The 16,859-nt window shown below is 35.8% G+C and overlaps 2 protein-coding genes across 5 annotated transcripts in view; one reads left to right on the forward strand and one right to left on the reverse strand.

Annotated features, from left to right (window-relative positions):
* Positions 1-328: 328 nt before the first annotated feature.
* LOC128212314 (uncharacterized) lies at positions 329-6,817 on the reverse strand. The gene is made up of 8 exons (XM_052917709.1): positions 6,776-6,817; positions 5,698-5,944; positions 4,803-4,991; positions 4,171-4,302; positions 3,816-3,993; positions 3,484-3,615; positions 1,961-2,539; positions 329-1,708 (listed from the first exon to the last, which is right to left on the reverse strand). Exons 2-8 carry the CDS (start codon positions 5,901-5,903, stop codon positions 908-910), a joined length of 2,217 nt encoding a protein of 738 aa, XP_052773669.1. The 5' UTR covers positions 5,904-5,944; positions 6,776-6,817; the 3' UTR covers positions 329-907.
* A 2,073-nt stretch (positions 6,818-8,890) lies between these two features.
* Positions 8,891-16,859, forward strand: part of LOC128211154 (alpha-1,6-mannosyl-glycoprotein 2-beta-N-acetylglucosaminyltransferase-like) — a 55,422-nt gene continuing 47,453 nt past the window's right edge. For 3 of the 4 annotated variants that reach the window (XR_008257223.1, XM_052915607.1, XM_052915610.1), the window contains exons 1-2: positions 8,895-8,989; positions 15,823-15,951. The gene's annotated coding sequence lies outside the window, so the exon portion shown is untranslated. Of the gene's footprint in view, positions 8,990-15,822; positions 15,952-16,859 lie in introns of all 4 variants that reach the window. The other variant, XM_052915609.1, reaches the window with a different exon arrangement.

Consider the following 16,859-nt stretch of genomic DNA (forward strand, 5'->3'; position numbering starts at 1 on the left):
AATCTTTTAGTCAATAATAAACTACATTACAATTTACAAATGACGCTAAAAATAAAAAATATAGCTTTAACTGCAGTCTCACAAACTATTTGCAAAACTAATTCCATAAGCGTCAAAAAAGCGTCCAAAAATGAATATTATTTTATATCAAAGAAAGGAATGTGGCGATGCCTGAGAAACTAAACACTACCCGTAGTATACCTTATGTGTTTCAAGCATTTTTAAAACAACAAAACAAATATTTTGGATATTTTATTATTCAACATGTTTGATCACGTAACAAATCAGTTGGCGTATTAACACTTATATGTATCGATCTGGCCCCAAATTTTCGAAACTGCTCAAGTAACTTCTGCTTAGCTCACCATTTTGTTTTGGTATATATTTTTTAATATTTACATCTTTAAGAGTATTGGGTCTTTATGATTATAACGAGAAACTATTTTTTATTCTGTTAAGTCAAGATAAAGTAAGAAATTTGGCTTAATAAAATAAGCTGTTTAAGCTTGTTAGCAAAGAACTTTCGTCAAACGGGCAAGTTTTATCTTTGTAGGTTTGTTTCCTTGTAAAAACACTTGTGGACACATGACGGTAAAGTTGGGAGGTAGTATGTAGTTGTTAGTTAATTATTCAAATCCCCAACTACCATCTAGCTCACAACGTTACCCTCACTGTGCATACATATAAGCCTTTTAAGTTTGTAATCATAAATGATTATATACAGTGTTTACAGCAAATATTGAAACGTGCCTACTTTTGCAGAACATCAAAATTATTAAATATCAAATTATAGTATAGTATAATGCATCTGAATTCCTTAGTTTTGCTCGGACATATAGGGGCACAAAATACCCTCAATTTTAAATAATATACAACCTAAATCCACCTTATGACAATCCCATACGCACTATCCTACAAACGAAACCTTTTTAGATTTACTGTTGTCAGTACTGTTCGAATTTGACGATTTCAGACTAGAACGCAGACCAGGGCGGTCCGAGGTTATCATTGCAACCTTTGACCTTGTCCCTTTTAAACCCCGCGACCAACTGCCAGTCGTTGATCGCGAGAGAATCCGAGTAGGTGACTTCGAAATCGCGCGCATAGATGCCAGCCGCTTTGTTAAGTAGTGTCTGTTTAGTATTGTATCAACACTATTATTATGATGATCAGGAACGGCGTTTTGTGTACGGTCTTGCTTTGCTACGATATCTGGTAGCTTATATCCCTCTCTTCCATGTTCTTTTTCGCGTTCTTCAATAGTCTCTAGCAATTTAGTCTCGGTTACGCTACGTTTAAAATCATTTACATCACCTTTGTTATCAACGTCTTCAACAGTGTCATCACCATTTGCATTATGAGTATTTAACATAGCGAAGCGTTGACCTCCAGAAGTATGGCCTATAATTGAATGGCCGTGGCCAAAATCGCTCCGTTTATGAATAGAATGATGGTGATTATCAACCTTATTTTCTTCGTCATAAAGAGCTGCGTATCGTTCTCCAAGAGTTTCTTGAGCTAGTTCAAGAACTTCAACTGACGGACTGACTAAAACAAGATGGTGGTGTTCGCGATGGTAGAGAGGCCGGACCACATATTCTTGTTGCATCTTGGTGATCAGAGACATGATGCCATCCGGAAGTTCTTCCAGCTTCTCAACGATCTCTTCCGGGATCTTTGTCTGGAATAGCTCACGGTACATGTTCCACTGAAAAAGTACAAAAAATAAATAAACTTTGTGTGCATGCGCAATAAACAAAAAATACAAAATTTCAAATTTTGCTCTGGAATCTAGATGCACACCAATAACAACAACAACAACAACAACAGCAAATACAACAACAAAAACAACAACAGCAACAACAACATCATCAACAAAACAGCGATGAGATCTAATCACAGAAGAGAGAGTTAGTCCAATATATTTCGAACATGTTGTGCCCGAAGACAAACTATTTACAAATTCAGCAGTAGACGGCTCCTCCCTGACCGCCAGTTTCCGTTCATGCTGTAGGTCCCCTATCGCATGGCGGACAGGAAGCTCGTTCCGCCCCCATGCGGTCACCCGTCGTGACCGCTCGTCGTAAACGATTAAAACGTCAGCGGAATCGGCGTACCACAGAACCGTCGTCTTCACTCGTGAGACTTGCTCCGCGTCATCTGGCACGTCCAGGTGCATCTCAAAGAGATTATGCAGTTGTCCGACCACTTTTTCTATTTCCGCTTTAACAATTTCAATTACACGTACACTGCAAAGAACGCTAAGACACACCGGCGCCAAACGCGAGGGCGTCGCTTTGATGTTGACGGTCTGTATTCGACTAATACGCTTCAGCTCCTTCGCAAACAGATGCGCAACCTTCTTAGCATAGTTGCCGTTGAATTTCCAGACGGCGTTTTTGCCCTGAAGCTGCCCAAGGACACCGTGTTTTGGCGGCGTCCGGAGCACGTAGCGATGAATAAGTGTTTGTACAGCGAGCTCCAGGATGTCCAGATGAGGGCCGAATATGATCATGTGCTTCCGACGTACGTACGCCACCTTAAAAGAAGGACAAGTATATGTTCAGTGATTTTTATACAGCTGAAAAGTGTATCCTTTAAATTTACCGTGTTCTAACGATTTGAACGTAACAACATTGACGTTAACAACGTTGTTAACTCTAACAAAGTTCTGAACAAAATATAACTGAGGTTCAGCTATACACAAGGTACATGTAAACGTTGCAGCTATTTTTGAAAGTTGTTTCGTCCGTCTTGGTAGATTTGCCCTTTTAGGCTAGGTGATATTCCTACATGCCATCGAGAAACACATTCGGAGCTCCTCGGCCATTTTATCGAAAACAACCTCGGATGTATTTGGACGGTTTACATACTCGAAAAGTGGTACGTTTAAGTCCGCTGCAAGTAGATCGCGCAGTAATTTTATTTAGCAGTTAAACTTTGTGACATTAGTCTTGGGATTCTTAAATATGTTTGCAATAATACAATTCAATGGCAATCAATTTAAACTTAGATCAATAAATACAACTCTAAAACACTACATTTAATTAATGATATAATTCAAAATTTTACGAAATACTTCAACTGATGTACCTGCATACATCCGAGGTTGTTTTTGAAAAAAATGGCCGAGGAGTTCCGAATGCGAGAAACACAGGCCTGGATGACGTAATGCACAAAAAGTAGTCCACTCGTACACGCACCCATACAAGCTGTCCATCAGTACAATTTATTTTGAGATAATTTGTTTTTTCACATGCGATTTGAGCACTCAGTTATTAAGATGTACAAAATGTATGTCGGTATACATTTATGTGTTTTATTGACAATTAATGTTTACTTATTTATCTATATATACAATGTTATATCAAATATAAAATCAAATATATAATACAAATAAAGCCTGATATACCATCTAATCGTATACTCAGTATTATAAAACCTGATATTTTCAAAGCTGCTTTTTTAGATCTGCTTTCCCACCTTTAGTCCGAATTCCCTCTCAATGTCGGCGGAAATGGATGCGACCCCGCACCGTTGGCGCTCCAATTTGCTAACAATGCCTGCTGGAATTTTCATTTCTGCTCGCCACTGCGGGTAACTTCCGACGGTGCTCTGATATATACAATTTTGCTAATAAGTTACAAATTCGTGATGCCTGCTGACAAAATGAATGACATTTATTTTCGACAATCCTACAGTACATATTCATATGAAGTATACAAGGTAAAAACAATAAACACATTTTGTTTATGCAATTATCATTAAATTAACACTTGTATTATCAATACTATCAAATTGAATCTTCCACTTACGTATGAGAAACTAGGCGACACGGATAACATCCTGTTCGGCGAGGCGCCGTGGGAGCGGCTAGCGATCGCCCACTCGTCTACAATGCGTTTGACCGTCTCTTCCGTCCGTCCGTACACAGTCACTGACTGGTGGCGTTCGTCCGGCACGAAGATCACGGTGTAGTCGTATTTGTTCTTCCTGAAATAAAGAGTCGCTTGAAGATGATGATGATGATGATGGTGATGATGATGATGAGGATGATGATGATGATGATGATGATGATGATGATGATGATGATGATGATGATGATGATGATGAGGATGATGAGGATGATGATGATGATGATGATGATAGCTCACTATCCAGCGCCCTTACCTCTGTATAAATTGTCGAAGACGAACGATCTCGGCATGCGATCCCTTGATAGACATCCGGTGCTCGTGCAAGGCGTCTATCTGCAGCTCAAGCGACTCCACTTCCCCTCTGACTTTCTCCGTCTGTTCGTACCTGTATACAGGATACATGACGGCTAGAACCGGTGTCAATAAAGCATGTAAAAGGTGAGAGAGTGAATTAATGAAACGCGGACTGATCTTCCTTGATCTTTTTAACCATAGCAACGCTTCAAAGAGTTGTCGCTTTATTTACATGAAAACATATACTATGAAAGCAGTGTAGAGTTTTCATCTATCGTTTTACTTCCATTGGCACAAATATATGAGACATCATTTATTTGAAGTAAATTAAAAAAACGAAACGCTCATTGTTACGCGTACTCGATTAACTAATTGGCAGCGTTTAGAGTACAGTATATGCACCTACTGACATTCAAAACAAACTTTTACGGCCAATTGACGCCGGTTTTAATGCATCACAAAACTCTTAAAACAAGTCGGTTAGAAACATAGATTTTCTTGACATTTCCTACTAGTACTTAAAAAGTGTAACTGTTTGTATTGAAACCTTTTAACGATAATGTTAACGGCATTTAAATCAGAAAAATATACCCTGCAGAAATTTCGAGCTTCAGTGGCGATACATTTAAATGGACGCCTGGTAGTTTATTTATAGCCTCCAGTTCCGGTTTGAAGAGGTGAGCAGCCTTGGATGCATAATCCCCTTGGAGCCGCCACACCGCGCGCTTCCCCTCTATCTCACCGGAAACTACTGACTCCCTCTCCTCCTGGGCAAAATACCTGACCGAAAATGTGCATATCATTTACTTTTCGTACACAAATAAGTATAACACTAGCATTTAAGTTCGATTAAGATGGGCCGTTTCCCGTGCAAAAAAACAGTACTGGTTTCTAAGTCTAAAAAGGATAAAGCGACTCCAAAATAAAAACGTAACTAAAACGGCATTGCCCACCTCAGCATTACTGTTAAATTGATATTTCTGGCTATTTGCCTTACTGATTCACATAAATTTTGAACTGTTCACTTTAACATTGCATTGTTATTTATTTGGTTATATCCTCGTTATCGTGCACTTAAAGCTGCACCCACACATATTGACCGATTTTTTTTGTCATAGAATCATCTGATTCATGGCATCAATGCTTTCAAATTAGTCTATTATTAATCAAATTATAAGATAAGCCACAATAGAACAGATCTCAATTGTTTGGAAAACTGTCGAAATTTTCATTTTTCTTAAAGCATTTGTCACCATTTTTTAGCCACAAAACATCAATTTTCGATCGTAAATATTTTTAACTGAGATCGGATCTTCCAATCGGCTGTCTTTTATCACTGGATTCCAGACATAAACTCAAAATTTATCTCATTCCAAGACACGAAAATAAATAAAAAGTAGTCAAAACAGTCAATCTGTGAGAGTGCGGCTTTAAATCAGATTGAATAAATTGCGTTCCGCTTTGTATAGAAGCCTTGCCACGGTACCTGCGCTGCAGAGTCTCCACCGCCAACTCCAAAATATCCGGGTTTGGGCCCACAATGGTGTACTTCCGGCCTCCCACGTGCGACACGGCCGTGTGGAGCCCAAACTCCCGCTCTATCTTCGTTAACACGGAGCGCATCCCACCCGGAAGTTCCTCCAGACGCTCGACTAACACTTCCGGTAGCGCTATTTCGCACATGCGCGGCATGGCGAAGGTTTGTTGCAGGTTAGTAATCGTACACTGCGGCTCTGCAGGAGAAGTCAACAAGGTAAGCTATTTTTTTCATTTGGGTAGCTATCATTGCCGTAAGATACGACACAACAACGAAAACAACAATTAAAACTACAAAGACGCAATTTAAGGCTTCTTGTTATGAAAGAAATGAATGCCAAAAAATACAACTTTACTTACAATTTTCATATGCATTAAAGCTTCACTCTCACAGATAGGCCGTTTTGTTTACATCTTTTTGAATACGCCAATTTTTTTGTACATGTCTGGAAACTGAATTCTGACTGAATAAAGATCAGTTCGCAGTTTTTCATCATATGTGATCGAAAATTGATGTTTTATGTATGGCCAGAAGTGTTACTTACGCTTTTAGGAAATTGAAATGGTCGAACAACTGAGATCTATTCTATTATGAGTTTTCTTATATGATCGATAAGAAGGCACTGATGAGCTGATTCTCAGACAAAAAAGGTCAAAACTGTCAATCTGTGAAAGTTTCCTGTAATTTTAATGCTTGCTTTTTATATTGTGTCAGTGTGTCATTTCTACTTTTTTGTCTATATTTTTATAATATCTTTTCTTATTTGTTGTCTTCATACTATGTGCAACTTATATAATGTTTACGTCGGGTGAAAATTTTAATATCACCTTGGATCAATAACAAGAGTGAGTGAATACTTAGTTACGATTAAACGGGTATCGAAAGCGAGTTAAGAATGTTTGGATATTTGCAGAAGTTGTAGAATTTTTAAAAAATAAGATACTTCATTTTCGTATAAATGTATTTTTAATAATTATTCAACAACACCATTTATATATTTTATAACACACGAAACAAATGCGTTTACCTTATAATAAATGCGTTTTAAAATCCATATATTTAATTTCTCTTTGGCGTTCCATGTTTTAAAACAATACTAATTGTCTTTAAGAATACGTTTAATGTCGTAAGATACGCAAAGTGAATTGTTTTAAAACCGTATCATATATCAACCGAATTGAATGCCAGTAGAAGTAAAATGCTGTTTGAAAAGTATATCAATTACACGCCTTGTGTGCTGTCGAACCTTTAAATTCCTCTCTTAAAGGGGAACATTTTAGATTTACACTTGGTAGATGCATTTTTGTTTTGTTTTTAAATTTAAATGCATTATTATGTTTAAATCATTTGACTGTACTTATCAAAGCAAAAAAAAAATATGATTTACGTATAGACAAAAAAATATTAGCCTTATTTAAGGGTGGTTTTCATTTAATGGATCATTGGCCATTAATTCCCCAGTTAAAAAAAAACGCCCAAATATCGCTAATCGTATACTTTTATTTGTTTTTATCGTTTACGTCAAATGAGTTTAACATAATAATGCGTTTAATTTAAAAAAAAAAATAGTAATATATTTAGTAAGTATAGACCTTAAGTGTGCACCTTTAAATTTCTATTACGTATGCCCTTTTTCAGTCTGAGAGACTGAGATCCACGCTTGAGGTAATGGAAATAAAATGCATTTCGCCCCGGGTGACTTCAAATGCCACTCGAACTAGCCAGTTTTTTTCGCTTCAAAAATTCTTCCGCAAAGATGTGCATTTTATGTTGAATATAAATGAATACAATCCTTTTCTGACGTGCATGTCTGCCATAAATGGACCAACTTTATTAAATTGTATTCCGTTTAAATGGTGCTACTGATTCACGGTAAGGACGAAATAGTTGAACAAATAATATATTCATGTACATTTAACAGTGCAGTATAAGAAATATACATTAGGATCAAATCTGAAAAATCACACAAAAACTGAAGAAATAAAAAAAATCGTATTACAAGAGCTGACCATGCATGATTTTGGGTGTCCGTTCCATATACGTAGGACTGGAACAAGTTTTTTGATATGTGGTATTTAGAGTTGTACTCGGAACTCAAGTGGATGGTACGTGGTAAACAAAAATGGCGTTATTAATAGGTCATTCTCGTACACTAAGGGGATGACGCTACGCATACAATGTAAATACATGTTGATCACATTTTGTACTAACCAAGGTCAACGTGCAGCATTTATGTTTTAACCTTGCAGTGTCAAGATATTGTGGTCAAAGTCATACTATTAGATAAAGCAGTTGCGCCATGAATGAATGTCCTGCCCTGTGCACTGTTTAATGAATCTTATAGTGCAAATGATTTTAAAGGGGTTTGTAAACCACTTCTTAAAGGCTGTAATGTATATGAAAAAGTATAGTAAAAACCCTATATGCGACAACCCCGTTTTCACCACCAACCCGCTAAAAAGACCGACTTTTTTCAGACCCGAATGTTTCCTCTATAATTCAATGGTCGTAAATCCGGCGAAAAAAGGGGCACCCCAAATAGCACCATGTATTACCATTACACAGTAATACCTGCACATGTACATGTACGGAAATCAGCACAAACTCAGTAATCAGACCACCCCACTATTAAGACCATTTTATCAAAGTCCCATAGGTGGTCTGAATAGAGGGTTTTTACTGAAATATGAACATTCACCTGTCCACTGTCTTTATACACAAGTGCGTACCTGTACGTTGGTCATATATGAATTCAAATAAATATTTTTGCTAGATACGAACTTTTGAATATAGTGCGATGTTCTACTTGCAACACAGTTAAAAATCTCATTTGTAACCAAAAGTACATCATCAAAAGTGGCAAGTTGAAGTTCAAAGCAGCGCATATGCATGGACGCCCGCAAAAAAAAGTCGGTTTTTTATTTCAACAATTAGGCACGGAGTCATGTCAGTTAAAATAGTTACTTTTATGTGTGAATCAAAGTAAATATATGTTTTAGGCAACACATCTGCACGGTATAATTTTCACCAGTCGCGGCGACAGTAGAGATCACTGCGTTGAACTATTCAAAATTAAGTGTATTTGGTATTTTGGGTTTTGCGTTGTGCTATCATAATTCGTTATATTTTTGCCCGTTCCAATCAAGCAGCCCGTGACACTGATTATTTCTCGAAGTCTGTCAAACCAAAACAAAATTTGGATGTGAAGTTGTAATTACACTTACTTCTGTAAATTTATTTGGTGAGTATTTGCATATTCGTCTTCAAAATTTGTTGTGAACTTGATTCATGATTAACACGATGAATATGTGTTTGAATTATAAATTAATGTGTTCCTCAATTCAGTGCGTGTTGAACTTTTGTCGGCTTTTTGGGCAGGTCATTCCACTTTTTATCTCTACGTCAGATTATCAAAGTTTTGACATAGGCTGTACAATTTGTGGTTTAACCATCATATCGAATGATATGCACAGTCTACAAAGTAAGCCAAATGCCTTATGCCTGTAGCGTATAAAAATCAACACAGGTTTGTCAAAAAGGCCATGTACCAGAAAGGCCCACTTTAAAATAAAAGGATACACCTGTATTAAATTAAGAACCGTGATTAGAAAATGAACATCAATTATTTCCTATTGACATTTTTGGGTCAGATACTTAATTTCAGAAATAATTGATGTTCATTTTCTAATCAAGGTTCTTAATTTGAACTCAATAATATCCAAATGGCTGAGGTGTTTCATTTGCACAACCATGTACACTGATTGGCTTTCAGGTTTTAGGGAATAATTTGATTGACGCTAGTTTTGCATCGTCTTCGGATTTTTCAATTGTATCCCTTGCGAGCCACGTTCCTATTGTCTGAATATGAAACTTTTGAAAAGTGTGACACCACGGACTTTCAAAATTAATGTGAGTAAGTGCAATGATGGTGTTTTCTGACTGAAAATGGGCCTGATCTTGGCCCATTCATTATAGAAAAAAATACTGTCTTAGAAAATAGAAAGTTCTAATGAGTCATTTTCAAAACAGTCTTATTCCCTTAAAGATTCTACAATATTAAGCTCTTAAAGAGGACTTTTTGACACAAATTTCACAATCCTAAGGGAACTGCTGCCATTCACATAAAGGTGGAAAAAACACCGAAGTAAGAACCCTGCTGTGACTACCAAAAGTGAGAAATTGTCATAAAAGTCGTGCAACAAATTGGGAACAAATTGTCTGAAATCACCAGTATAATTTGACAATCATATCTTCATGCACAAAAAACCTTGCTGGAAATTTGACGGGCTATCACCATCTTTTTCAACCTAGTGTTTTATCATTGATAGCCCTCAGTTACAAAATGTATCAAAGGTTTTAGCTAAAAGAGTTTCTTCAAGGCCTGTTGACAATGGCATCGCGCAATGCTGCACTAAGCACTGCAGGAAATGCACTTTGTTGAAAAATTTGTTTAAAAAATTGTAGATTGTAGTACAGTACACTCAACGAGTTAGACCCACTTTCCGTTTTGCTATCGCGGCCAACACAATGATTTTATCGACTGTCCGCGTTCCTCGGAGTTTGAATTTAAGGCCCTTGGAGGGTGATCAGTCGACCGAAGAATAACGAACTCGGAGGGGTTAACTCTGCGAAACTCTGCGGACACTAGATAAGAATCTAGCTAAAGTTATATTTATTTTATTAAAATTTTCAACCAATTACGACGGCTCCAGTAAATTGCTATTATTCTTTTTCCTCTGCCCGTTTTGCATGAAGTTAGCTTACCACAAGAATGCAGTCGTATTTCACTAGTTGCACATGCATCTTATAATGCATCTTATAAACGTGTTTTTGCTAATGACTGATAAACACATTTCTTCCGAGAAATTCTAGGTTACACATCTTCGGAAAATCAGGAGATCAAACACGCGTTCAAAGTTCACAGCACATGGTTTTGAAAGCCTTCTTGCCTCGTTTTCTGTGGAAAATTCCATGAAACGTCATAGCTATTTTAAACCACCAATAATAAATGGTATATTCTACATTGTATTGATCACGCGCTTGACGTCAGAGGTCATGGTTCAGAATCGTGTAAATAGTTGGCTGCTTTATGATGCAATAACTTAGTGGATATACTTTAATGATTCAATGTTTATAATTCAAGACAATATTCAATTGGCGTTTACGGACATAAATATAAATTAAACGCTGGTACATGTAATAATCTTTTACGCTTAACAATGTTATGCATAAAAATAAATAACTTCTAAACAAGAATGATTTCTTGCTTATCTGATTAGACTCGGAGTTCCACCGCGGGATCATAAAATCGGACGATTCTCAACGCTATTGTTCATATTAAACTCGGCGATTTTAGCGAGGGCAACAGTTTTACCCTCGGAGGAAACCCGCGATCATCGACTTTATCCCTCGGAGTGAGCGAGGAAAGTGGGTCTAACTCGTTGAGTGTACTGTAGCTGAAATTAAAGGGGTATAGCTCTTTTTTTCAAATATGCTCTGATAAAAGACACATTTTAAACCATTCTGTGCCTGGCCCAGTTTATTTTGGAAAGAGGGATGGGTTTACACACCAAGTTCAAGACGATGACATGTCTTATGACATTCCAGGTTGCCCTTTTAGGAAAGTGTTTACCGTTGTCGCTTTATGGTTGTGCCCTTTTAAGAAGAAAAATACCCTGCCCTTTGTCAATCCATTAAAGAAACACTAATGAGGCAAACAGCATGTACTTATCCAAAATTTTATTTGACATTTTTTTTCAGACAAATTTTTCATTATGCACAGTTTCTTTTTTCGACTAGTAAACTAGTAAGTAGTCAGACTTTCGCAAACCATTGCACGATGGCCTTGAACCAGTGTTACACCATTAATGATTTTATACTCTTTGCCCTTCTCGAAAAAAAATAGTGGCATTTTTGGAAAGTTGTTTGGATACTGGAATCTTTTTTTTTCAAGAATAGCCAACACCATGTTTTCACTGTCTGAATGAAATTGGCACAATTAACCACAAAATGGGGGCAGGGGGGCTTTTTTCCCCAGCCAAAATCTATGAAAAGAACACAAACTTTTACCAAAGGGGAGCAAACTTGGCACAAGTCTTTGTCACACACTTGCCTTGCCCCTGTTGGTATTTCATGTCATATAAATGCTAAAGATGGATAGCCTGCAGCGCATTTTTGATTTTGGCGAAATTCTTTGGTAAATTATTAACAAATCAAACAATATAAAGAATGAAAATTGCTATCCTATCGAACTTTTTATTAAATTTCTGGTTTGACCGTTAGGACTACAAAGGACTGAAAAGTTTGAAATACCATGTTTATGTCTGTTTAAACTATTTTGTTACAAAGTTTGGCTATTTGGTCTTTCTTTGACACTCATATGCTATCAAAAAGTGAGTGCCTATCATTCTAAATACATTTAATTAAAAGCTATCATACTCATATTTCAGCTGATACTTTGAAGATAACAACTTTAAACACATACTTGATACTAATCTTGATTATAACATGTAACAAATATGAGCACGTACAGTTTAAAAGTTTTCTGACAGTCTGAATAATATTTCTTCTTAGTGAATAAGAGTGATATAAAGTACAAATATTTCTGTGGTATGTTAGTAATAATAGCTTTATCAGTATCTGCTTTTCAACTAAAACAATTGGTTTTTCTCGATTGACATATAAATGTGTCCAAAATATACCCCAGGGGCAAATGTCTGGCATATAAAAGCTGCATTAAACAACAAACAAAGTGATACATTTTAAGGTTTTGAAGCATAGAATGATAAAATGATCATGGCTGTTGCTCCAAATAAAGCCTGTCAATCAGCTTAACACATCAAAGTATGACTTTTTGCAGATGTCAGCAATTTGGCATAATTTCTTTTATCTAACAATCAAACCAACTTCTGAAGAGGATGGCTCATAATACATTAACACGCAAAGCATTCATGAATGATTATAGTGCTCCAGCTAGACCTAAATAGCAGGTTGGGGCACCCTGCTGCCTTTTTCCAGCACTCTTTCAGCTGCCTTTTCACTACACCCTGCTGTGCCCTTTTGTTTGACAGAGCCGCTTTTCAGAAATAAGTTTAAAAATAATAAATATACCTATTTTTTATACTCAAGTACAGATAACATCTACATGTATTAAAGGTATTCACACCGAACTATTGGTATTGAATATAGTTACCGCACATTTACTATAAGAATTGAACATTGGCCTTTAAGCAAGTGCACAATTAAGGCTCATTTAATCCACATCAAAAGTGCCCTTTCTGACCTTAAGCTCCCAGTCTTTTTCAAATCCTCGTTGGAGTACTGTCATGAACATTTTGCCTTGGTTCCACTTTAATCGGCCAATTAAAACATAGCTTTTGATTATGCTTGCTAGAACATAGAACATATGTTTTGAAGAGTCGAAACTAACTGTCTAAGCCTTTGTTCAAGAGGTGGTACAAATTGCCGGTTTCCAGTGCAAAATGGCATTGCAATATTTCTTTCTTTAAATGACCAACAAGCATGTTTTCCTAAGTTAATTTACAAACAGTAGTTATGTGAAGGTTATTTGTGGTGTTAATGCCAGAAGCCACATTAAAATGAATTATTTGGTACCTTCTTGTGTTAAAGGGACTAGACACCAGATGGTCCCAAAATTGGCCATTACAGTATTGACTCAAAACAAGTCTAGAATTGTGAATGCTAGCAAGTGGGATGGTAATAATGCAACATTTAACATGATTGAAATAATAAACACAGCAATCATCTTGCAGTCTCATCTGTGGTTCCCAGTTTAAAAATAGTGCAAAATGTTTCCCCATTTAACGCATATCTGATTATGAGTACAGATAAATATACCGACACTATTTTTAAACTAACTTGGATTTACCTGGTAGACAACATCAGTAAATTTCCAATTGGAAAAATGCACAAAAACTGCAAAAGATGCGTGTGTCCTAAGCGATGTAATTCAAGAGTATGTAAGATTCAATGTGTTGTATACAAGTGACAACAATGTCATTGTATGTAAGTTTGTGATAATTTTCAATTTTTCTTGCAATTTTATCATCTGGTGTCTGGCCCCTTTAACCCCAAAGAATACTTCAGTCCATATTTGACAAGAAATTTAACTTTTGAATAATTGTAACACTGTTTTTAGGGACTCACTCCTAGTGATCATATCCTTAAATCTGATTATTTTGGCTCAATTTTGAGTTTTGTTGTAATAAGTTGTAGACGATGCTGCTAAACATAAGATGATTTTGGCATGGCCTGGTGTTGCAATTCATAATTGAGAGTGGAACCAAGGTTTAAACAGCGATGTATATCTTCAGTAATCATTATAGGTTATGAGCTCAAAGATTCTGCTACTTCAGATATAACTATTAGGTCATTGTCAAGTCTTTGGCAAATTATGAGTGAAATGTCTGTCATTTTACTTAGACCAAAAAATATGGTTTGGTTAGGGTTACATCCTTTTCTAAAACAGGAAGGGTAGGATGTCTTTTTGTATTGTTTTTACTTGATTATCATTATTGATTTAAACTACATATTGAAACATACACATTTTTTTTCATTTTTTTTTCTGACTAAAAAACAGTGTTGGTGCCTTTTTCTTAGGTAGGGTCGAGTAACCCAAACAAAATGTGTTATTTTTTAGGCCTTGATGCTCCATCCATATCATAGACATTTGGCTTACGGTATTTTAAACCGAAGTAAAGTGATTGGTATGGGTTAGGGTGATTCATTTTGTTGAGTATCCTGAGCAGGGGCTGATCACGAATTTGCTGTTAAAGGGGTTACCATGTATCTTAGGGGCCTAACCTCTTGACTAGCGGCCCTAATTTATTTGGTTTAATATGTTGGCAGGGTGGTTTATTGGCCTTCAGAAAAAAATATTAATTTATAGTCTGAATTAGTGCATTGTGGACATTTTTTATCATTTTTTTCCCTGTATTGTAATATAAAACTAACTTGGACAATTTTAGGGGTGGGGGTGGGGGGCACCTGGTGACTCTGCTTAAACAGTGACAAAATATTATTTAAATCATGTAAAATGATACTCAGCTGAAACAGTGACTAAATATTATTTTAACCATGTAAAATGATGTATTATCGGCCTCGTACTATAACATATTGACAAAGAATGATACTCAGCTACAACAGTGACTAAATATTATTTTAACCATGTAAAATGATGTATTATCAGCCTCATACTATAACAGATTGACAATTCTAGGCTTGTTTTGACGAAATAATGTATTTGCCAATTTTGGGACCATGTGGACTGTCTAGTCCCTTTAAAATTAACAATTTAGATTAGTTTACAATTATAGCAGAGAGATCGAGTCCCTTTAAGATCTGGAAATGAGTCACTGCACTGCATGATATGATGTCGAAGTTTTTAAGGCGACCATTTGTATTACATTGTATGCTCAAAAGTTTGACACATTTTTTTCTTATTGTGGCAAATGATATATATTTTTGCTATTTTATATTTGTCTGTTTATGACACTTTAAAGGTGGTTTAATCCAGCTTTAAACCCTTTTCAAGATGTTAAGTAAGTTGCGAGGATTTAAACAAATAAACCTATTTCTGAACATTAGAACATATATATATATATATGCAAATTTGGCAATCTTAAAAAAAAAAACAGTCTGAAGCAATACGTACTTATTTCTTTTAACTGAGTGATAACGTTAGGGGTAAAAAAAAGTGCTCAAGTTGTGCTATTGTGATAGGGTGTTTGTCCGTCGCCTTGTCATCTCTCAGTCGTTAACATTTTCCTTCAAACAACTCCTAAACCACTGTGACAATTTCAACCAAACTTCACAGGAATGCTTGATTCTCTTCCAGATTCCTTCAATAAATGTGGTTCCATGCAGAATTGCAACTAAAACGAAAAACTTTGAAAATCTTCTTCTCAGAAACGGCTGGAACGATTAGTTCACAGAAATATTGCTTAGGTGACCCTGTATGATATCAAACTCCTTCACCCCATGTTGAAATTGTAAAAAAACATGGGCGCCAGGGGGTGGGGATACTTTTTATTATACATTTGTATGTCTTTACAGAAAACTTTGAAAACTTACAACCAATGGCCTGATAAAATAAACAGCTCAATTGTACATTGGATGTATAAAAGGGACTAAGTCACCATATGAAACACTTGCAAGAATAAAAGACCATCACTAAGCACACAGGTATCTTGTATTTTATTCGAAATTTACTGGTAGTACAGTGTACATAATGCAGTATTGTTGTTTTTACAAAATTTGGCCACATTCCTAATGCTATAACATAATGTACACAACAAACATATTTCACAAAAGAAAAAAAGAAAATTCTTTAAAAAAAAATCTTTTAATAAAAAATGGATCCAAAAACGAATTTGTATTGAAGATTTTTTTTTTTTTCAAGAAACAAACTTTTGTCACAATTTTTGAAATCTTTCTTTGTCTTTTTAAAACTGCACTCTCACAGATTAAATGATTTGACACCTTTTTTTATTTATTGTCTTTGAACGAGCCAATTTATGTGAAAGTGCATGGAAACTGCTGACAAAAAATTAGATCGCAGATTTTTATATATATGTTCAAAAATTAATGTTTTATGCATTTTTCTATAGCTATAAAACAATAATTTTCGAACGGATATATGAAATTTGTGATCTGATCTTTTGTCAGCAGTCTTTTATCACTGGTTTGCAGATAATTACGCAAACATTTGATCATTCCAGTTCATTCCAATACAAAAAATAAAAAAAAGTTGTAAAAACGGTAAATCTGTGAGAGTGCAGCTTTAAAAGCATTCTTTTTTCATTTATTGTAGGCAAATTTGGAATTTACTATTTTAGTGAAAATAATGCATTTTCCCTAATAATTAAGGGCCCTCACAGGCCCCATCCCCAAAAAGGTGGAATACACTGATATACATTAATTATTAATGTTAGACATTAGCTTTGACTGTATGGAAATCATTGTATTTGTATGCTACCAACTTTTGCTGGTCACTGAATAATTGATGACCACTCAGTAGTGGTCAGTTAGTCGTTGACTTCTGGTCTGCAGTATGTATGACCTCAAATTGTCAACTGGTCAAGTCATTAAAC

This window comes from Mya arenaria, chromosome 12, assembly GCF_026914265.1.
Source record: "Mya arenaria isolate MELC-2E11 chromosome 12, ASM2691426v1".
In the NCBI taxonomy this organism is placed as follows: domain Eukaryota; kingdom Metazoa; phylum Mollusca; class Bivalvia; order Myida; family Myidae; genus Mya; species Mya arenaria.